This window comes from Rhinolophus ferrumequinum, chromosome 8, assembly GCF_004115265.2.
Source record: "Rhinolophus ferrumequinum isolate MPI-CBG mRhiFer1 chromosome 8, mRhiFer1_v1.p, whole genome shotgun sequence".
NCBI classification, from domain to species: Eukaryota; Metazoa; Chordata; class Mammalia; order Chiroptera; family Rhinolophidae; genus Rhinolophus; species Rhinolophus ferrumequinum.
Window position 1 is genome coordinate 5800462 of NC_046291.1, and position 24114 is coordinate 5824575.

Below are 24114 nucleotides of genomic sequence, written 5' to 3' on the forward strand. Positions count from 1 at the left end.
AATTATTACAAGCCTTAAAAAAAATCTTTGTTCTAGCCTTGATAGATTATCAAGTGGAAACTAGAGGTCACAGGTTTTTTTCTGTAGGATCCTTGAATAACGGAAAGCTACTGCTCTTAAGATTAGGAAGGGGTGAATGAGCCATCCTGATTTCCTGAGGTCAAGATCAGCAATTGCTTACATAAGAGTTGTCCTAACACTTAGGTTTAATCTATGCTTATTCTGAATCTTCACATCACAAAAATCTAATTTCTGCCTAAGTTCATTTTACTAAAAAGGGCAAATTCTCTCCTATAGTAGCATTAAGACATGTATTTTTAATAGTTCTAATGATTATTGACTTGTAACTTTGAGGCCGTGACTTCTTGTTATAGGAAGCTGTATTTGTTAAAATGTTTGTTGTAGAAAAGTGTTGACATAAGATGTGAACTGTTTATCAGAGAAGGTGAATTTTACTCAGCTACCTTGTTTTAACTGACCTAACTGATAGACCTAATTAACTTGCACAAAAGACTGTGCAGCTTGTCTTATAATAAAGAATAATTTAAAGGCAGTCTTCTATGTAGAAAACTATTTTATAAGCAAAGTGTCACCATGGGCCATCCACCATGCTCCATTTACTCATCCTCAAATCCAAGTTCCATTGCCATGTTAGCTAAAAAGCAAAAACCAGAGAGAGCATGCCTCGCCTGCTTGCAAGCCCTCTTAAGATGCTGCACAGAGGCTTGGCTGCACATGTTGTCCTGACCTCCTGAGCCCTGTGGCCCAAGAGAAATACCTGTCCCTACAGAGGAGGTACTGGAGTGGGAGAGTCAGGAGGAATGGGCAGACGGTGGCACCATGGGCCTCCTTGCCTATTTCCCCAAGGAGTGCACTGCATTTAATCTGGAGAGAAATGCAGACTCAAGGACACTAAACAATGGGTGCTGCACGGAATATTTTAATAAGCATTTGTTATTTAGACACATATAGCAGGATAACTATGATAATGTACGTATCAACATATTCAAAGCACTGGATATTTAGCCCATGGATACAGAGCACGAGTAACTCCGAGTGTGAGGAGAACATAGTCCAGTGGGCCTGGAGATGAATCAGAGGATGTGTCAAGGTAGAAATGTAAAACACCAGGTATCTTAGCAACTGGGTGGCTGTGTATACCTTCAGGTGGTTCCTTTATCTGCAGATGGCAAGTAAGGAGCTCTGGCTGCCTCAAATTGATCTTTCTAATTGGAGATGATGCAGCAGCCTTGCCGCAAGGACATTTTTGGGGGTCCTTTTTCTCACATAAAAACAAAAAATGTTTTTAAATTATTAATGCATGGACGTTCCTAACTTATTCATTCACTTGGCACATACATAGTAGTGTGTCCCTGCTCTACGCTAGGTGACATGCTGGGCACTGGGGACAAAGCTCCCCTCCTGGAGCTTCCTTCCTATTGAAGCCAGCCCCCTGACATGTCTTCAAAGTCGGGGCCTCCGATTTGCAAGGGCTGGGACTGCTAAGAGACAAACGGGACCAGATGGCAAAGAAACTACAGAATTTCGTCACTATGGTCCAGCAGGCGCCCGTATGGGACCACATAGGGACCAGATCCCGAGAACCCTGGATCAGAGCGAGTACAACTTCCAGTGTTAGGACGACAGCATCGTACACCTCACACCACAAAGAAAGGAGCACCATGCTGTGTAGACCTCACGGTCCACACCACACATGGAACTATTGCTCTGACCCATTTACTGGTGACAAGGAAGGTGGCCCCCTTTGAATGGGGCCCCGAGCAGGAAAGGACTGTGTGGCTGGTTCAGGCTGCAGTGCAGGCAGCCCCTCTGCTTGGGTCTCCTGACCCAGTAGATGCCATGGTAACAGGTATGTGTGATGGGAAAAGATGCTGTCTGAGTTTACGGCAGGCCCCAGGAAGGGAATCGCAGCACAGACCCCTGAAGTCTGGAGCAGAGAACTGTACCCCACTCCATCCCCAGCTCCTGCCATGCTGTGGGGCCTGGCGGAGAGGGAACCTCTGAGCAGGACTATGCAGTGAAGCTGTGCACTGAGCTGGGCCCAGACACACCGTCAGGAGAGCAGTGGGCTTCATAGCAACAAGTTCTAGGGTGGAAGGGGTACCTCCAGGAGTGAGCTCAGAGGGAGCTGCCTGGGTGTTGTGGCACCGAGGCTGGCCTCTAAGGGGACCCGCCAGGTAGGGAACTCACCCGCTGGTGTCCATGCTCTGTAGTCGTTGAAACAACGTCTCCGAGAGGCTCGGCCGGCTGACCTCGGCGGCTCTCAGATTCTCGCTGACGAGAGGGACCTCCTTGGCCTCACATGGCCCAGCAGATAAAGGGATGTTTCTCGGTGGCAGTTCAGGTGGAGACGGGACACCTTCTAACCAAGAGAAAAGTAGGAATGCCATTTGGGCTAAGTGCTAGCTTCTCTCCACCTCGCCCACCTATAGAGAGATCCCATATCCTCTGTGCAGTGACCCCGCCAGACATGCGAGGTCCCGGCCACTGTACCCAGTTACAGACCCATCTGTGCCCCCACTGCCCCTCAGTCCCCACTCCCTCACTGACTCCCTGACTAGACGGCGAGCCTGCTGAGAGGCAGGGACCTGGTCTTAGTGGTCTTTGGCCCCGGGGCCTAGCACAGTTTGTCCCACCAAGGCGCTCAGCGAACACCTGACATCTGGGGTCAGATGGCCATCCCAGGCAGAGCTCTGGCCTTGGGCAGGTGGAGCCAGCAGTACTAGGCAGCTCAGTGGGATGGCCAGCTTGCGGGCTGAAGCAGGGGCCCTGGACCCGGCAGAGGCCCAGTCCCCAGAACAGGAGCGGGGCGGGCAGCTGGCAGGCCCCAGACACACTGCTCCTGTCTCCCACCTCATCCCCCTTTCTCTGCTTCCTCTCCAGCCTCTGCCCTCCTTCTCTCTCCCCCCAGCCCTTCAGAGACAAGTCAAAGAGAGGAATGTCCCTTCACGCAGAGAACTGAAATATGACACAAATGACTTGAACTCGAGCTGAGAGGTGAAACTCCTGGCCATTCACCTTTAGGAGGACTTCCATCCTGCAAGTACCACAAACGGGTGAGGGTCCCGAGCCCCTGAATCCGGAACCTCCTGCGGGAGCCTCTTCCTGTACCAAATGGCCACCCCATGGCCCCAGCCACAGAGCTAGCTACATGGGGGCGTCCTCTTTAAAGAATGACTCCTTCACTTCCTCTCCTGGCTGGGCCAGTTTGGTTCCTTAGATGGTTGTGAGCCTGTTTTGAACCTCGTGGGGACTGCAGCGCCTTGAGAAGACCCGAGCTTCATTTGGTGAGGTGGAGCCAGCAGTCACAAGACTGAGTTTCTCTTTCCAGCCCTTACAGAAGGTTCCGGGGTCCTTCTCCAGGTGGCCACCCCGAGAGGCAGAAGAGCTGGGCTGGGATGCGAGGGAAGTGAGGACACGTGTGTGGAGGGCGTTTCTGCAGGATGGGGGCAAGGCCAACTGGGGATACCTGGGGGACAAGTGGTCACGGCGTGGCCCTGGGAGTGGCCCTGCCCTCACACGTGGACACGGCAGCTCTGGCTATTTCACAGCGGAGGGCACCTCTTACTTGGTTGAGGGAGGCAAGAAGAGGCGTGGCCTGCCTGGGTCCCTCTCAGCCTCCATGGAACTGCGGTCCTTTTGAAACCCTCTGCCCGCCGCAACCTTCTCCACAGAGCTGGGAGGCTGCTCTTCAGAGCTCCTCCTCGGGGCAGCGGGGGAGCTTTGCAAACACTCAAAGCGGGTCTCCAGGAAGGTGGGCGGTGCCCACAAGCCAGCCCACCGGAGTGGGATGATAAGGGCACCCTGCCAGGGACAGCCTGGGAACCAGCCCAGGGACCTCAGCGTCTCTGGTCTACTCTGCCCTCCCTTGGGGGGGACCTGGGGGACCTAGTTGTTTCCAGGCCCTGGAATTTAGGAGCCCTGACCAGTTGAGAGACTCAATTACATAGCTCAGGTTTTCTTTTAGGAAGATTTTAAAGGGAAAAGAAGTACCCCCCCTGGCTCCCCACCACATCCTGCCCCCATGAGCTGCCCCACTGAACTGCCCCTCTCCGCTGGACTTGTTTTGTTGGTCTGTGTGCCTCCACCACTTAAAGGGCAGGCCTGACTCACATAATTTTTAGGGTCTCTACTTTTTCCTTTTAATGATGATACAAAGAAACACCTGGCTTATCCTTCCAGTTAGGTGCAAAGATTCCCTACTCCTTTATCCTCTTCACAGTGAAATGCAGCTAATTATTTTGATGATGATAGTGGTCGCTGCATTTATTGAGCGCTTACTGTGTACTAAGCTCTGGGCTCTACATTTATTGACTCATTTGATGACCCTGAGAGTAGATATTATTTCTACTGTCTCTTTAAGAGAAGTCAGTGTGTGGTTCAGAGAGGTTAAGTAATTTACCCAAGGTCACACAACTAAGAAGCTGAGAAGCAAGAAGTCCAACCCATGTCTGACTCGAGTCTCTGTTCCTAATTTGTCCTTAGCCATGTATGTCACACTCTCTCCCTCTGATACTTGGACCCACCTAATCTATAAGCACTTGTGGTGAGACCAGCACCCCAGGACCTCTCCACCATGGCACTTAGAGAGCAGGGTCCCAGAGGTTCCTCTCATGCCAGGCAGCTGCCAGCCTCCTGCCTTCCCCTGTCCCTCCTACCTGTCTCCTCTTCTGGCTCGTCGCCTGCGTCCTCCTCCTCCAGCGGCACGGGATATTGCAGGTGGGTCACCAGACCCATGTTCTCCTTCTTGTAAAACTCGATGAGCTGGTCCAACTTGGTGAAGAACCTCATAGGGACGCCTTCGGATGCCTGAGGACAGAACCCCAAACAGAAGCATGGTTGATCTGGCTGGAACGTCACCCAGCCACCAAGGCCACCTGCAGCGTGGGTGACAAAGTGACCGAGATACAGAAAAAGCCGTGGGCTCCTACACCATGTCTGCCGGCCACGCCACACCCTCACATCCTGTAACCAGCAGCCCCAAGAGCCAGTCTGCAAAAGGCACAAATAGGACAGTTTTAAAGATTTCTTTCCTTTCAGTTAAAAAAAGAAAAAAGAACACAAAAAAGTTTATTTTTTAAAGTATTTTGTTATACAAGTGATATATTTTTGTTATGGAAAAACTAGAAAATACAAAATTAAAAAAGAAAAATCACCTGTAGTCCCACAACCTCGAAAAATCTATTTTCAATAGTTTAGAATATGTTTTGAGAGAGAGAGAGAGTTTGGTGGGGGGAGTTGTTCCCCTTTTCTCCCCACCCCCAAATCATTTATTTTTAAACAGAGGAAAAACCTATTCTAGCAATTGTTTTGCTTTTATTTTTATAGTTTCATTTGCTGTACTTCTGTTTTTCCAAAGCCCAGAAAATGAGTCAGCACAAAAATCTTCCCTGATTTGTATCTCTGTTGCTGATAACAGAGGAGCCTTTGGGTAATTCTACTGGGCTATTCAAATGCCCTGGGGCCAAGTCTCCTTCTTCTCTATGGAGGGGGTCGCTTGGAGGCCAGGCTCTCTTGCTGAGGCCCTGCTTAGCTGAGACCCCATCCTGCCGAGGCCCAGCCCCTATTGGTTCCCTTTGAGGTGGTGTCAGGCATCAGGGCAGATGGGAGAACTGCAAGTAGGAGACTTGCCTTCTCATCAGTGCTGTACTCTACAGCTCAAACCAACGTGTCCCAACATCCTATCTATCCTCCCTGTCCAGTTCCCTGCTCTATGACTCCTCAGTGCTCCCTGTCTCAAGGGACGGCACGCTCATCTCCCCAATGGCCCAGCCAGAGACCCAAAGGCATCTTGGACTTCTCCCTTCCTCTGGCACCGAAGGCAAAGGCAGGCAGAGTGAGGCAGGGTGTTGTGTGTTGTGGACCCAGCCAAGGAGATGCTGAGAGAGGCAGCAACCCCAGGTGGGGAGGAAGGTGCAGCTGGGCTCCAGGGTGGGGCAGGGAGCTTGGGACAGCTGGACGGGAGCAAGGGCTCTGTCAGCTGTTGGTGGACACAGGGATGAGTGCCACAGACTCACCCCCTCTGTCTCGGGCTTCCCTGGTCTCGCGAGAGCACAGCGCCCGTGCTCCTAACACTGAGTGCCTGTGATTCACCCCTGTTATCATAACCCCTATCATATCAGTAATTTTAAAATGAGTTGAGAAGGTGCCCTCTTTGGGGTTGTAGGTCGTAGGTCTAACTACTCCCCTGGGGCTACCAGCTCCTTTCTTGCTAAAGACACACGGACCCATTGCATGTGGAGAAGGAGGCCAATGGGCAAACAGGGTGGAAAACCCACCCACGCTGGTGAACAGGCGGGGTCTAGGGCTGAGCACGGCTGGACCATCTTGACTTACCTACCTTCACGTCAGGTACCTATCGCTCCAGCATGGTTGGGAGTGACAGGGGAGGCTGGGCGGTGCCCTGGTGTGGCCAGCGAGGGGGTCGGTCTGCTCCAAGGGCAGCCACACCTGGTGCCTAACGAACCCTGCTAAGTCACAGCCAGGAAAGTCGGGAGTCCGGGCCTTCAGGTGGACCATAGGCTGCTGGGAGCACTGGGGTCCTGTGGGGTGGGGGTCTGGTCAAGTGCGTATGCACCTGACTGTACACCCCAGAGTCAGGGGCTAGGTCTCCTTACCGTTGTACCCCCAGATGGTGACACTGCGCCTGGCTGTCGGAGGTGCTCGGCAATTAGTGGTTGGACTGACCTGTGTGTTTGAGTCAGGATGACAGCTGTGCCTTTAGAGCAGGAGGCGGGGTGGTCAAGGATCACCCTATGTGGGTCTGGGACTGGGGGGCGGGGCACAAAGAAATGGCTTGGGGGAGGGTAGATAGCAGGGGAGCACCCCTCCCCTCGCCCCTGAGCACAGCTGCCAAAGGCAGTGCCTTTTCAACAATTTAAAATACAAAATGTCTGAGAAGAAGGCTGTCAGGTATATCAGTCAGGTCCTGGCAGGAAGCAGATGTCCTGTTAAACTGGGGAACTTGGGGAGAATTTAACGGACAGGACATAGGGATTCAAGTAAGAGGGTTGCCACAGCCCAGATCTAGCAACAGCAGAGCAGTTACCACCGTGGGACCGGCCGCAGGGGACGAGTAAGCATGGGAACCCAGAGAGGACTGCCTGGCAGGAGCTGCGGCCCCCAAAACCTGGAACACAGGTCAGAAGGTCCTCTATGCTCCCATCACCTATCTGTGCCTTCCATTGGCCAAACCCAACTGGAAGGCGGGGCTCAGAGCACACAGCAGCCACTCAGCTCGTCAAGTCCCAGGTGACAAGCCATTGATGGAGGCAGTGGGAAGGCCAGCCTGCTGGTCCTGCACATACCGTATCGTACAGTCTGTGCTCACACCAGGAGGGGAACCGACCACATTTCCCAGCTGGGAAGCGGGCTGTCCTTGATCCTTAACGGTCAAGGCCTCCAGACTTTGTTCCTCATTCCGCAACCACTGGCTTCCTGAAGAGATTTATCAAGTCATTTTGAAACAAAGAAGAAAACCCTGAAGCCCCACGTTAGCCGTGCACTGTGAACATGAGCCCCACACAGGGACAGACACGTTCCAGAGTAGTACCTACAGACTCCTGGATTTCTGCTCCCTGGCAACTTTCCCACTGGGAATACATTCCTTGTCTTGAGCGGATCCCTAGAGTACATGACTGACAGCCTGATTGTGAACAAGCAAAGGGCAGCATTTCCTAGTCCAGTCGGCCTATTAGCAGATGTCCCTTTGGGGTTCGTGGGATCGACAGAATGGACATGAACTTAATGTTTGTCCCCAAAAGTCACACAGAAAACAACGTGGTAGGGGTTAGTTCAGATTGTGAAACAAAATACCTATCTCTTTTCCAGCCTCCTTTTAAAATCTCCAGGTCTATGGAACATTCCAGGCACGTTCCAGCATGGTCATTTCCACAAAGGCCCTGCAGACAGCTCCCCAACAAGCCCAGATGTGCCTGCCTTCCCACAAGCTTATAAGTCCTGGAAGGAAAGGGACCCTGTTTGGCTCAGCCTCGTCTAGACCTCCAGGGGTAACAACAGGCCGCACTGCTGTTCGGAGGAGAGGGCACATGCAGGAAATGGAACTCATGATGGAAAAGTTGTACAAGGAGACAGACGCGGGTTGCTGGGCTGGGCCCTGCAGCGAGGGGCCCTGCTCCCTATCACTTGGCACCGGAGCTAACCCACGTACCACACTTCTGGGGAAGGTACAGAGCAAGGGGAGAGAGCCACCTCCAGCCCCAGGGGTAGTGAAGAAACCCTGGGGTCTTTAGAACAAAAGACAGCTGAATGTCCAGTGTGTTAGAGGCTCGGGGCTGTGCACTCTGAGAAATGGCCTGTTTCCAGAAACAGTTCTTGGGCTGTGACTTTCAGACACCCACTGAAGTGGGGGAGTGGGAAACGGAGGCTGCAGCTCTGGACAGGCGGAACTTCCCCAGCGGGTGATTTTAACTTCAGTCCTGTCTGCAGCCTGTAACTGGGGAACCGAAAGAGGTTCCTCAGAGGAGGAAGCTGACACAGGGGCCACAGGGTAAGGGGGGTGGGGGGGGCGACGGATGCCCTCCTCAAGGTTCTGCCAGCCTTAGCTTTAAATTGAAAAAGCATATACAATCATTGTGGAAATTTTACAAATGATGGGAAAGTATTAAAAGAAGTGGGGGAAAAAACCCTGCTCATGAGCCCCCTATAGCAAAGCACTTTTTCCACGTTCGATGAGAAAGTCACTAGGTAGGTCTTAAGTAGGGTGACATTACGAGTTGGCCGCTGTGAAGAGAATGGCAGGGAAGGTTGTGGGGTAGCTGGTGTCATTTCCCCCCCTGTTTTCCCTTGGAGGCTGGAATGGCATTGGAGGTGCGGGTGGGGCTGGGTTCAGTCCAGGCCTCGGAGCCCCCCAGGCCCTGGGCTCCCCACATCCACAGAAGCACCACACTGATGGCACGAGTGAGGGGTGGTGTGGAATTTGGCCGTCCAGACCCCGTCTGTGTTCTGAACATGACCTCCTGCTCCCCAGGCTTTGAAGCTGAGGTCCAGCAGTGTCTCTTCCCCTCAGAGATCAGCTCAGCAGGGGCTGGACGCCTCCTTCCGGTCCCTTCCCACTGCCACACCCACCTCCTCCCAGCCCTGCCTCTGCCAACCCCTGAAATGCTTCCCTTGGTTTTTCTTCTGCCCTCAGGACTGTTCTCAATCCTTAACCAGCTCCCCCTACCACCCACCTCTTCCTAAGAATTAGACTCCAATTTGAGTGAAGACGGGAGAAGCAAGGAGACCAGATCATGGGCCTTTACGAGCCCTACAGATTTTGGATTTTGTGCTAAGAGTAATTTAAGCGGAAGCTGGGGGCCCTGGCAACCCCACTCTGGTGCTTGAATGGGGGAGGTGCAGTGGAAGAACAGGGGCCAGGATGGAGCTGGAATTAGAACAGCCAGACAGACACTTGTTAGACTTGCTAACGCACCAGGGAGGAGGATTCCAGACCCGCAGCTTTAGCAAGCCATGGTGGGGGGAAAGGCAGACAGGTTTGGGAAGAGCTCTGGAGGCACCTTCAGGTTCAGAAATCCGCCTTCAGCCATATGGCCTAGAATGAACCCCAGGATGTGTATCCATAAAAGCCAATCAGCTCTTCCCCATCCCTTTTCCTTTCTTCTTTAAAACACATTTATCAGTTTGCTTCCCTTCCCTGCTCTCCCTTTGAGGTGGCCAGGGCCAGTGGGATTTTTGGGGCTGGGGCGGAGGAGGTGGTCGACCGGCAGGCAGAGGGTGAGCTGGGTGAGGAGGTGATGGGGGCCTTAGAAGCTGGCCTGGCCAGGATCCAGGGGCCGCAGAGCAGGAGACTGGCTCCACATGGGGACAGGAGCAAATGATAAAATCTCTGGAGATATGGGAGCTGGGCTTCTCACTGTCAGAGAAAGGAGTTAGGCGAGAATGAACTCTGCTGTGTCAGGTTGGAGAGGAAGCTCCAGCGTGAACTCAGGATTTTACTCTCTACAGGTAATACTGAAGCAGGTGTGAGTGTATCTGCACACATACGTTTCCCAGCTCTGCCTGCTGAGAGGATCTGGAAGCAAAGACGCCGCAGTGGCAACGAGTCCACCTAAGTACACTCTTCATGACCCAAACCAGGGAGACATGGCTGGTTCCAGGGTGGGGGCAGGAAAGGTATGTGGGCTTGGAACATCTGTTGCCCCAAAACGTAAGGAAATGTTCACACAATGATGAGGATTTGTCAAAAAGATACAGGAGGCAGGAGACGGCTGCAAGGACAGTTGAAAAGACCATCTGACACAATTTGAGCATCATAAGGAATAATAAAAATAATTACAATTCATTGAATAAAATATAAATTCATGAATCTGTACTGATATAAATAAATGGGAATGGAAATTTCTTTCTCACAGTAAATGCCAATAATAACTGTGGAAGGAATGATGGCAATAGCCACTGTTTGGCAACCATCGTATGAATAACTGATTCGGGCAAGAATCAACAGATGCTAAAAACACTACAATGAGTGTGAGAGGAGGAATGGGGTATCTACACAATCTCAAAGTATCTTTCCAGAAAATAGTTAACAATTTTAAAGGGAAAAATTGTAGCTTTACAACGAAGAAACCTGGCAGACACCACCATACCGAAGTGACAAAGTTAACTTTGGTAGTAATGGGACAAAGCAACACTGTACCTCCTGAGATGGGTACACGGAGAACACACTTTTATGGTACTCCTGCCAAAAATGCAGCACCTGGACCCAATCCTGTGGAAACACCTGAAAACCCCAAGTCGAGGGACACTCTACAAAATTTAGCCTATTCTCGTAAAAAATGCCATGGTCAAGAAAAACAAGGAACTGTGCCCAGCTAAAGGGATGTGATAATTACATGTAGCATATGATCCTGGATTGAACTTTGTTCCAGAGGGGGAGATTATATGTGTATATTACATATAATCTTTTACATTTATATCTTGCTAGAAAGGGGATTATTAAGACAACTGAAGAAATTTGAACAAGGTCTAAGGAAAAACACATTGAAATATTTAGGGATAATGGGTCATCGTCGGCAACTAACTCTCCAATAATTAGAAAACAAATAATAATAAGAATGAGAGAGAACGGTAAACTGAGTATGCTAAAATGTTAATTGGGGAAAGTGAGTGAAGGGTATACAGGGATTCTTTGAAAATTTCCTATAATTCTGAAATTATTTTCAAAAAAAAAAGTAAAAACAAAAAAAGACAGGTTGGAAATAATCTGTATTTAATCTGGACGGTGGTTACAGGTGAACACGTTTTTGAGCTATACACTGTAATACAAAAGTTTTTAAAAACTTAGCTTATGTGTATGTAACCTAGCTCATTTAATTCACATGTGTGCAATGCACACGCCCAAAGGGAGATGGTTTTAAAAGGCATCTTGTCTAAAAGCAACTGATTGTTTTTGTTTTTGTTCTTGGTTGTACAGAAGCATTCGTAGTCTAGATCCCTCTGAAGCTTTCTGTACAAAAATGACACCTTGGAAACATCTCTGATGCTCCGATAACTGTAATAACACTCACATACCACGAATACGAAGACAACCACAGGAATCTCAAAGGACAAGTGGACCGAGGTGACGGGGTGGTCACAGCCCCACGGCCACCTACCAGTGGGTACAGCTTCTGGGGTGATGTGACTGTTCTTGAGCCTGACCAGAGGGGAGGGGTAGCCCTCGCTTTGATCACACAGGTTTTGCAGGCTGGGTTGGAAATCAGGTGTACTGGGCATTGCCATGGCGCGGAAGCTGGGCTCCTGCAAAGGTCCTTTCCATGGATGAGCAGGGCAGGTTCTGTTTTGTGGCTGGAAAGATGGAAGCCTGGGGTGGGGAGGAAGGGCAGGGGATGGGGGTAGATGTTGACATAGCTTCTGTTCTCTCCCAGCACCCCTGAGTTTGGTTTAGGTTCTGGGGTGAATGGAGACTGATGGCATGGACTTTGGGGGGAGTGGAACCTGGCCGACTGGTAGACAGGGCTTTTGGCACCTGGCACAGAGCCCCAGGCAGGGACAGAGACCCTGGTGTTCTCATGGAACACAGGGACAGCATGAAGCTTCTTCATTGGTCATGCCTGTCACAGCCCTGTGCAAGCAGGAGCTGACGAAGGAGAAAGGACCAATGCTCTCTGTGTGGTGCCTGCAGCTGGCCAGCCAGTGGAGGGCACAAGGAGGGGTCTTCCTGGACGTGTCAGAACTATCCGTGGGACCTTTCGAAAGGGCTGCTTTCTGGCAGTCAGGCTGCGGGGCCTGGTGTGCAGTAAATGGCCTGGGGTTGTGGGTTCATGGGCTGGACGGCGGTGAGCGGTAAATGGCATTTGGAGGGCAGAGGAAATGGGTGGGAAATGAGGGCTGTCCAGGCCGAGGGGAGCAGGGTCTCCACCTTCCCTCAGGTCTTGTTTTGAAACAGTGATCGATCCCATGAATCAGTTGCTAAGGACAAAAGATAGGTCATGGTGGCAAGAACACAGTCCCATTGTGTCCTGTGTCAGGGAGGGGTCCCTTTGAGGGGTCTCCTGGAACCGCTCTGGCTCTTCCCAGGTGAGGACCCCACTCCCCAAATGGAAGAAACTGAACCTGGATCAGGTGTGTTAAGTATGTTGTCTAATTTATATTATATCTAATATCACAGGTGGGTGCCATAGTACAGACGAGGAAACTGAGTCTCAGAGATGTTGAGCAACTTGCCTGTGTGGTCAGAGACATTGTCAGGAGAGCAGCATCCAGGGGAACATTTCAAGACAAGAAAGAGGATGGAGGTGGAGGGTGGGGATCCGTGGACTCTCTAGCTGGACAGAAGGTAGAGTACGGCATGTAGGGTGTTAAGACGGGGGATGTAATGGTGGCACTAAATCTTCTATTTTGAGATTTGGGTCTCTGGTATAATTTAACAAGTGTAATTTAGCTTGGGACTTTTTGAAAGCTTTCTTTTTTTTCTTTACTTCCTTTCCGCCAAATGTTAATGTTTCTGCTTCCTATACGTTTACTATGCAGTTTCAATGGTTCTGTTTACTTCCACCATGCAGGCCCTGTGACTTAGGAGAGATTTTGCGTCTGTATGGGATCTACTCCTGGTTGCAACTTAAATCTACATAATACATGATAACCAGTTTAACTACATCCCCCACCCCAAGGGATACAGTGGAACTCAACAGAAAATTCCACTACAGGCCGAAGCAATTTACATCCTGACTAGAAAATATAAAACTTCAGACAAAGACTCCATGCAGTCGTTTGCAGTAGTTTCCAGTAGACTCTGCCCAGCCGACTCTCCTCATACTTTAATAAATCTTCCTTCTGTACTTCTACCTGACTTGTGAATCCTTTCACAACCTGTTAGCAAGCACCACAACACAGGGAGCTGCCAACTCAGGGTGGAACCAGATGGTTAGAGATTCTCCTGTAAACTCAAGCCTCCTGGGGCTCCGGGGCTGGGTTTGGTGTGAAACCCAGCATGTGGGAGGAGCTTGGATCCTGGGTGGCAGCAGGCCTGCCCTCTGTGCTGTGGTGGCTGGTGGTGCTGGTGGGGAGGCTGGCATTTGCTGTCTGGGAGCACGATCCTCTCTCTACTGGTCTGCTCCATGGCAGGGTCCCCAAAACCATACATCTGGGGGCTTGAAGAGGGTGAAAGATGACAGTGGGCTCATTCAGAGTCTCTTGTGCAAAAGGGAGTGATACGGTAGCTGAGAGGAGACCTGAAATGTAAGGAAGAACGCGGAAACTGCCCACCCTGCCCAGCCCCACACGCTAGCCGTCTCCAGCGGGACATTGCTGCTCCTAACTCCCACCAGGCTGCCCACTGGGCCCTTTCTGCCCAGGACTGGCGGAGTGGGCTCTGTCTTACGTTCAGCCAGCAAGCTGGGGTCTCCCACCAGCCCTCACTTCCGGAAGCTGGTTTCTTCAGATTTTCCTTTGCCTTGTTTTGGGCAGACTTCTAGGAACAACTTGGCATCGCTCTGCACTCATTTCTAAATCCACATCTCACCCCGATTCTCAGAACCCACGCTCCTTCCTTGGGCTTTTTAATCCCACTCCTCACCCGCACCCCAACAGAGATAGCAGCCAGCAGCCCTGTCTAATATAGTCTCCCACTGGGGAAACCCCATGCCAGGGCAACTCCCAGACTCTCCCCGGGCTAGTTTGCTTTATCACCTGTGAGCTGGGACCCCCATTGGGAGGTTGAGATTGTGAGGCCCCAAATCTCTGCCTTTTGCTCCCCAATGCCTGTGAAGTGGGAGTAAGTCCTATGCTTGCCTGGCAGACCTGAATAGCTTTTAAAATGCTTTGAACTTCTCACATCAAAGGATCTGCACACTGGAGGCTGGGAAACTCACACCTCTGGCTGGTACTGAAATGACACTCTGAGATGCACTCAGGTCTCCCAGTGGTGTCTCCAGAGCAAGGGGGCAAGGGGACCGGGGACGCCAATGCCCTGTCAGCATGTAGTCTGTGTGTTTGGATAGTGGAACCCCGATCTGGGGACCTTAGGCCTACAATGAAGACCCCCGGAGAGGATGTGTCCTTTAGTAGAGTTACAGTTGACAACTAGAAACTATGCATCACACCCAGCATCACAGGGAGGTTGTGAGCTAACTATGGAAAAGGTTTCCGTGCTTTCTCCACGAGTTCACATAAACAGAAGCCTGGCCCAGGAGGAAGGAAGTCTGGGGCAGAGTGGGCCTTCCCTGTTATAGAATTTTGCAGCCACCCCCTTATCATGGCTTCTTGCCACATCTTGGACTACAGTGCAAAAAATTTACATCTTTGCTCCACTGATATTGGGCTTGGCCATGCCACTTGTTTTGACTTATGCAGTGTGGGCAAAGTGCCAGTTCTAAACTCCAGGTTTAATGGACGTTGTGGGTTTATGCTTGCCTCTCCTGGGCCCCTGTGATCTGTCATAAGAAGAGATGCCCCAGGGACCCTATGGACCAAGAATAAAGACCTGAGGAGCAGACCTGGACCTGACTGGCAACCTGGAGTCCAGCTCAGTCTAGCTGAGTCCAGGAGAGCCCATCCTCGATCACCCAACCACAGCTGACCTGCAGACCCAGGAGAGAAAAGTAAATGCTTGCTGTTGGAAACGACTGAGATTATTGAGTGCTTGTTACACAGCAAACACTGACAAATACAAATTTGAAGCAAAAAATGAGCTTTTCCCTGAGTCTTTCTCTTATTGAAACTTCATGACACAATTTTCTCCATTTACCCATGAGGAAGCTGAAGCTCCATGAGATTAGGTAACTTGTCCAATGTCACATGACTTGTTTTATCACCAGGACTTGCCACAAGGGACAAATCTTCAAATTCTGTGCCCTCATTCCCACCATGTCTGCTCTCCAGCCTCTCAGAGACCACCATCCTACAATCTCATCTTCTGTGCAGACCTTCGGGTCCCTCTGGACCCCATCATCTTTCTGATGAGCCTGAACCCCACTGCAGCCACCAGAGGTCCTGTCCCCATTGCACCCTCCATTCCCTGTACTTCTGCAGGCCCTGCCTGTCAAAGCCACTATCTAGCATCAGTGCCCCAATCCATCTTCTGCATCTGAGCAGGGATGCAGTAAACCTTAGTTGGGGGGCTCAAACCAGCAGGCAGCCCACACACAGTTACTGAGCTCTTACCATGTACCTCACCTGAAATTCGCTCACAGTCGTTCAGCAGGGACCAACATAGACCCAGGCTTTGCCCACAGTCTAGCAGAGAAGCAAGACATGATACAATAAACAAGTCAATAAATACAAAGTGCAGTGCCTTGGGAGGGTATGACAAGGGCACTTAGCCTGGTAGGTCAGGGAATTATTCGTTAAAGAGGCAATACTTAAGCTGAGATGCAAAGAATGGATAACAGTTGCCAGGCAGAGGGAGCAGCTTGTGCCAAGCATGGGTGTTCATTTAAATTTGTGGTTACAGTTAGGCCCTTATATGGATGCTGTTGGTATCCCACCTAGTTCCTGTAGGTCCCTTTATTGCTCTATGCTCCCATCCCCCTTCTCTCCTGGGGGCTATGTGCTTTCTGGTAAAGACTTGGACCTATAACTCAGATGGCCCCCTTTGGGTCCTGGAGCCACCTCATTCACAATAGGATACAGGAGAAACTGGGGAGCTCTCTGTTCCCTGGGCCCCGCCCGAAGTGTGTGTGTAAAAGCCCAGCTTTTTGTTCCATGCAGGAAACGCTGGAGGTGTAATTCACACTCCAGAGCTCCTTGTAGGATCAGGCTGAGTCTGAGACTTCACCTGGAACTGCAGCTTTGCTTGGCTTCTCCCCTGCCCTACCCTGCATCCCACTCTCTTACTGGGTTCTCCTGGGAACCTAGTACCCAAACTTAGGGTCTGCTTCTAGAAGAACTTGGCCTACGATGGTCAACCCTCAAAGCAGTCCTTTCACTCGTCCTTCTCGAGCCCTCCCACAATAGCTGGTCCAAGGATTGACCCTTAAACCCTTACCAACAGCCAAGAATTTGGACCCCCACCTTCTGGAGGAACCAATCAGCCCTGAAGCCCTTATCTTCCTCTTCCTCTTTCTCCCCCAACACGGCTGCCCATAGGGACCCCTACTACCCCTCCTCGCTCCCCCGCTCCTTCCTCCCTCCTCCCCTCACTCCCCTGGGCTCAGCATACCTCCTACCTCACCTGCTACACAGACCGCTTCAAATCCCTACCCCGTTGCTGGGCCACTGGTCCTGCGATTCCCTGGGCCAGCAAGAGGGGATACAGGAGACCCTCAATGAGACTAGGCACATGTGTTTACCTCTGTGTTGAGCATGAATGAATGAAAGCATTACTACTTTTTTGAGTATCCAAACAATGTGCCGTAAGTTTCTGTTGGTTTCGCCATTTTATAGATGAAGAAACTGAGGCTCAGAAGGGCTAAATGACTTGCTTTGGAAGTGACAGCACCAGAACACCAAGTCCCTCACTCTAAGTTCTGTGCTCCTGGACTCTGAAAGGTGGCTGTCCTCCAGTTTCTCTACCTGTGTGTTCTGCTACCTTGGTATGAGGCAAGCCTATTTTGAGCTCCATCCCAAGGACCTTATTTACTAATGGATATTACAGATTTAAAAGCCCTCTCTCCCGTTTCTCCTGCCATATCTGTGTTGAACAAAGAATCCCAGGAGTGTAGACTAGTGCAGCTATTCTGGAGAGTAATCAGACACAATTTAGACAAATTAAATATGTGTATGTCCTATGACCCAGCATTTTCACCCCTGGGCATAGAGCTAGGGCTCACCTTGGGCCACCTAGATGGATGGTCATCACAATCTGTGGTGACAGAGCTCTGGAGGGACACTGGGTGCCCATCATTGGGAAAGGAGACCGGTAAAGAGTGGTCAAGGCATACAGGGTGTCCAGCAGACGCCAGAAGCAAAGACTTATGTGTATGCAGCAATGTGGAAGGATTTTTAAACGATCCTTTGATGAAGAAAGTAGAAAACGAATGAAAGCTAGTATCACAACGGTGAGTTAAAAACACATGAGCACGGAACAATAAACATTTCAAAAGAACCTATCCAGATGAAAAAACAACACTCAAACGGTTGGCTATTAAAGGAGAGTCATGCAAGTGCCGTCGAGGGATAGAGGGATTAAAACAGTTTGGGAAGACCTCACTTTATAGCAAGAATGCACTGCAGTTTTGTCATGTAGCCCGATTGTGAAAGATGGGTTCTTCACCTTGTTGTGACCTTTCTGATTTGACTTGAATTAATTACTGAAATCTTCTGTGTCTAGTTTTTTCTTTGGTCAAGTGTGGGGTAAGGACTGGACCAAGGGAAGTAACATTTAGTTAGGGAGCAGTGTGGCCCATAAGTACAAGCACAGAATCTGAAGCTTGATGTGACTGAAGCAGGCAGGTGTGAGATACTACAGAGAGGTGCAGACTATGGCACATTGGAAAAATGTCCCTTTATAGGGATCAGCTTCCACTAAGCTCCAGTTTTAGCACCACGGGGTAGTAAATGCCTAGAGTTGTCAGAATTTCAGAATATTCAGGGGAAGGTAAAAATGCAGATGCTTAGATGAAATCTCAGATTTTTTTCATGCTTGTGACTAATTTTGAAAACATCATGTCAGCTACAAATTCAAATCCTACCCCCAACACCAAGTAGTTTTGTGACCTGGAGTGTGGTATTTAACTCTCTAAGACTAAGCCAATTTCCTTGTCCATGAATGAAGTTTCCAAGACTCACTCAGCCAGGTGTTTAAATGAGCTAACCAAGTCCAGGGCCTGGCTCTCAGTCAGGAAGAATCATTCATCCTGGACTACCTGTTGTGGGTTGAATATGCTAATATAATTACCAGTGCTTATCTGTCAGATAAAAAAAACAACACCTGATGCTTAGCGGAATGGAAAATTAAGTAGAAAAAAATATCTTCCCCAAATGTGATCAAAAGGAATAGGTTAAAAAAAAAAAAAAAAAGGAATAGGTAAAATGGGATTAAAACAATTTACAGATAGGGGTTTGGGGATTAAAAGGGCTCTAAGCAAAGCAGTGGTGATGATTAATGCCAGACTCCTAACAAGCCACCAGGGCAGCAACAGGGATGAATTTATAATACACAGGCCAGTGAGTGCTGCTGCTGGCTCATGCCAGCTTGTGGCAACCTGCACTAGTTCAAAACCCAATTTTTCCGGCACCCCAATAGCTGCTTGTTAAATGTGGCCACTATGGTGGAAGCCATAGTGAGAGTATTTACACCACAGAAATTGGCAACCACTGCAAATCAGGCCTTGATTTCTTCCCCAGAGAACTGGTTGTCAAGTATTTGTCACTACAGGTAGCCCAGCCACATTTACCACTTGGGCAAAATCATCCCTTCAGTTCTTACAGGCAAACTTGGTTTTTTTCTCTGCACGGCCTCAGTCTCTAGAAGCAACACTGGGTCGGGAAAAAAATACCATTGACACAAGATGGTTCATGATTCATTGGGGGAAATGTCGAGGGGGATTACTGTTCAGTGCAGAAAAACCCTTTTTCACATGAAGATGGCCAAGGCCCAGAGCAAAACGGGCAGCTTCCAGCCTGCTTTTGTGGGTAGATGGGATGTCTGAGACTACAGAAGCTGAAAAGGGACAATAGCAAAGTGTTCTGGTTGGCAAGATTGTGACAACTGTGAGTCCTCCAGCTCCCCTGCAGGACTCACCTTGGACCTCTGGGGGTAGAGAAACTCAGTTTGGGTAAACAGTGTGCCCTTCAGAGGAACTGAAAGCCACCGTTTGCAGGCTCTGCTGCTCTGAGGAAGTGACAAAGGCACCCCTACAACATGGGACTGAAGCCCCAGGCAGAAAGGGGGAACGCCACTGTACCTGTCCTGCAAAATTCAAGCCTCATCCCAAGAGAGGAGAGCTCAACCCTGGGCTGCTCCCAAGTTGGGGAAGAGTGAAGAGGAGGGGGCCAGACGGCTGAGGGCGGGCCAGGGAAGCTGCGATGCTCACAGCGGGGAAGACAGGTTCTTCTGCAGCTCAGTTTACTGAGCATCATGTCCATCCCAGGCGAGATTCTAGGTCAGGTCACTAAGAGTATGGTTTGTGAGATGTGCCAAAGCAAGGCATGAATCCTAGGAACCAGCAGGGGTCTACTGGGAACAGACCAAGTCAGGTGAACATGTTTGTTTTATTTTCTTCACATAGCAGAAGGTCAGTGCATGTTTGCTAGCCTAATGAATTGGATCATTTGTTGAATCTGATAGATATCGCCGCTCAAATGCCTACAGAGGCCAGGTAATGTAAATAAGTGGAACAGGCTGGAAGTGAGGCAATAAGGAGAGGTGGGGACTGTGGCACATCAATGAGAAATGCCTCATTGAAAAGGAGGTGACTTCCACTCACCTCTGTTACATCACCATGGGGCAGGTCAAAGGTGATCAGAGCTTCAAAAATTTTAAGGGAAGCTGAAAATTCAGAATATTATATAAAAAGCTCTGAATTTTAAAAAATGGTTTTAACTCGCTTATATTTTTTTTAAACATATGTCAGGCAAACAGAACACTAAATCGAATGCAAGGCCTACTTCTGATCTTTGGTGTAATATTTACATAGATTTCAATAAAGCATTTTGTGACATTCATCTGAGTGTTTTTGTTGAGAACCACATGGAGGAATATGGGATAGGGTGAGAATACACTACGTCAGCCTGGACTTAGGTTTCTGGTGCTGTTGGGTTCTCCCTCTCATTTACATCAGTGATTCAGAGTAGGATCCAGGAAGTGGGCTTGCCAAGGTGTGGCTACTACCAAGTTAGGAGGCATCTCACACATGCTGGGCGACAGGCAGAACCAAAATGAAACAGAGCTCCGTGATCTGGAGCAAGGGGTCAGGTCAGAGAGAACGCCCTGTTGGGTCAGAGAGAACGCCCTGTTGGGTCAGAGAGAACGCCCTGTTGGGCACTGACCACCCGGCTATATTGTCAGCTGATGCCCTCCTCTTGGCACTCCCATTTTACCCCTTGTCTTTGATTTGCATCCTCCTTCCTGAGCAGAAACATCCCCGGAAACCAGAAGCAAGACAACAATGAATGCCATTGCCACGGATTTGCGTCACTGCACTGTGGGTCCCAGCCAGCGCAGAACAAACCCAAACAACGCCCCTTTCCCCAAATTAGTCATATTGAAAAGAAGAGACCAACCTATCATTATCTGCAGACCACAAGATCATGTACCCAGAGAAGCCAAAAGAAGACATTCAAAAAACAATTAAAACCGGTGAGATCATTGAGAAAGATACGTAAGAGCACCGCACAGAAGTCATCACTTTCCCAGACACTAACAAGACCCATCCAGAAAACATCATGACAAAGACAGATTCTGTTAACCAAAGCGGCGAAAACTACTTCCCACCCAGGAACAGGGAAGACTCAAGAACTATACGGAGAAAACATGAAAGACAGCATAAGAGATACAGAAGAAAATCTGAAGAAAAGGAAAGAGATGCCATGTTCTCCAACAGAAGGACTCAATATTATAAGGAGATGAGTGATCTTCTAATCTATAAATTCAATGTAATTATATAAAAATTCCAACTGGAATTTTTAGAGAACTTTACAAGCTGCTTATAAAATTCACCTGGAAAAGAAAATGCATGGAAACCACCAAGGAATAAAGAGAAGAACGATAGACAGGAACTTGGTTTAGGGGATGAGAACACACACAGTAAAGCCACAGTCATGAAAACATTACGGAACTGGGGCAAGAATAGGCTCGTCAGTCAGTGGAACGGAATGAAGAGTCCAAAATTGGATTAGGCGTATGTGGGAAGTCAGTGTGTGATACAAAGGCATTTGGAATCCACACAAAAAGGATGGATTGTTCAATATATGGTGTGGCTATCCATATTCCTTATTTTATACCACATGTAAAAATAAATAAAGAGCCAGACATAAAAGTATATTATCAAAGTGCTAGGAAAAACTGATATTTTCCCTGAGTGAATAATATTGAGATGAGTGATTCCATAAATGACAACATTTGACTACATAAAAGTTGTAAATTTCCACATGACAAACGAACCATAAACAAGGTATTTTGAAAAATGACAGGATGGGAGAAAAATATTTCCAGCCTAAGAAACCCGAAAATTAATATGGAAAACATATGAAGAGCTTTTTATATAATCAGAAAGATTTTTCAAAAAGGGAAAAAACTGACAAAGAAAATAAATAGGCAATTCACAGGTAAAGAAATACAAGTGGCCAGCTCATGCATGAAAATACGCTTATCCTCATTTCTAACGAGGGAAATGCAAAGTAAAATATTAAGGTTGCATATTTCATCTATTGTTTGACGAGTATCACAGACACTGATCATGTCCAGTATTTAGACCATGTGGGGACATCAGGTGGGAGTTGGCTCATTTGAAGAAGCTTCCGGCAGGGTGACGTGGCTATCTCTTCAGTAAAAATACGCATTCTTTCAACCTAGTAATATTTCATCTTGAAGAAAACTTGCACACATGCATAGAGGCCCACGCAAGCTTGGCTTATTGTAAGCATTTTTTTTTTGTAGTAATAACAAGAAAAAAAAGAAGGAAACTGTCTAAATGTCCATCCATAGGAGGATGGTGAACTGTATAGTATGACAGTTAAGCCTAAAGTTAAGACACGTCAGTTAAAAAACTATGGTTAACAATACTATAGTGTATATTTGAAGTTGCCGAAAGAGTAGATCTTAAAAGTTCTCATCACAAGGAAATAAAAAGTCACTCTGTGTGGTGATGGAGGTTAACTAAATTTATCGTGATGATCCTTTCACAGAATGCACTATGGCAAGTCATTATGCTAATTTGAAACTAATATGATGTTATATGTCAATTATATCTCTATTACAAAGTAAAATAGCCTTCCCTTCCCCCCAAAAAGCACAAAGGTATGTGAGCTGACTTGGATAGATCACAAAGACAAATTGCTAAGAAAAGAAAGAAAACTGTAGAGCAATACGAATAGTTTATCCTATTTATTTTTTAAAAACTATATATTTGTATAGGTTCATATCTCTATGTAAATGCTCAAAAAATGGCAAACGTCACACCACTGGCAGTGGTTACCCCCATGGAGGAGAAAGGGGTGTGGGGATGGTGAGGTCAAGCTTTCACTTTCTACTCTGTGCTTCTGTTTGGTTTGAACTCTTTTAAAAAGTATATTCGTATTTCACTTGGGTTGAAAAAGAAAGAAAAAAAAAAGAGGAAAACGAGAAAGAAAGAAAACAGGTATAACTGTTGTAAGCAGATCTGTTGCTCCTCCAACAAGGTTCTTGATGCCTGGGGTCTCTGCCTGTACCTGACCCAGAAGAGCTCCTACCTGAGAAGAGCGTCCCTGGCCTGGGCGCTGCCTTGGGAGCCCTGTCCCTACTCACACAGCAGTGGCCCCCACAAACAGGGCTTAACAAATTTTTTTTAAACCCCCCCAAAATCACCCCCACCACTCAGTTTTTGCCTTGGGGGATTTAAATTCAACACATATGCATTTCCCAGAGGGGCATAGGGAATAAAAACAAACAAACAAACAAACAAAGCTAACTTTAAAATTATTGTTATATGGGTATGGGGTTTGATTCTGGAGTGAATCTATCTAGTGGGAACTAGATAGAGGTAGCGGTTGCAAGACACTGTGAATGTACTAAATGCCAGGAATCACTCACTTTACCATAGTAAATTTTATGTTGTGTGAATTGCATCTCAATTAAAAACAATAACAACAACAAACAAACAACTCCCCCCCACCCCCATCCTCCCTGCTGTGTGCAGAACAGCGGCCAAACTCTCAGGCCAGGAGCATTCAAGCCCTTTTCAATCTGGTCTCAACCTCCCTTCTCCCAATCTTCTCTGCTGGGACTCCTACTGGGGACCCCAAACTACAGCAGGCTGACCCCCCAGATTTTCTGAGATGATCCCATTTCCTATAACAACAATTTAAAAAATAAAGACAAAAGGTGAAGTGTAAAACAGAAAAAAATTATGATAATAGAAGTTACCTCTCAGCCATGATTTAAAAAAACGAAAACAGTACCGAAGGGTATAAATTGGAAAAGAGAAGTCCCCTTCTCTCATAACCCCGTCTTCGCCCCACAGTTAACAGTCTCTGAGCTATCTTTCTTGTCACTCTGATGTATATGCTACCCTGTATCTATAATCTACTCTCTAACAAACAAACCCCCAAACTCTCATACTATAATATCCTCCTGCAACAACTTCTTTTTAATTTTGGAGATGTTGCCAACTGACTACACACATCACTGCCCTAATATTTTAAACAGCTGCACAGACTTCCACTGGCCCAAGCTCAGTGGATGTAACAGTTCCCTGTTAATCACATTTAGGTTTTCTGCTGGTTCTTGTGGGTCCCTATTTGAACTAGTGCCACAGTGAATGTCCTAGTACATATATCTTTGCCCCGTGTGACCTGCTGGGGGCACTCGTCACGGGGCCCAGACACTACAGGTGTTCATGGATTTGCCCTATGGAGCCTTCTTTGCCCCTATTTGCACTGCCTCCCATCTTGTGTGAGACTTACTGCCACTTCCCCCACCTCCACGTGGTCTTTAGACTTTCATGGGTGAGCGCATCCCTTGAGGAGCTTGTTTGAATGCTGGTTCTGAACGAT

At 48.5% G+C, this 24114-nt stretch overlaps 1 protein-coding gene across 1 annotated transcript in view; it reads right to left on the bottom strand.

Annotated features, from left to right (window-relative positions):
• The window catches only part of INPP5D (inositol polyphosphate-5-phosphatase D), a 107303-nt gene that overhangs the window by 58938 nt on the left and 24251 nt on the right, over positions 1-24114 (bottom strand). Inside the window, exons 3-4 of the mRNA XM_033112430.1 lie at positions 4680-4830; positions 2212-2383 (exon numbers count right to left, since the gene is read on the bottom strand). Of these exons, the coding sequence (XP_032968321.1) occupies positions 2212-2383; positions 4680-4830 (323 nt within the window). The remainder of the gene's footprint in view (positions 1-2211; positions 2384-4679; positions 4831-24114) is intronic.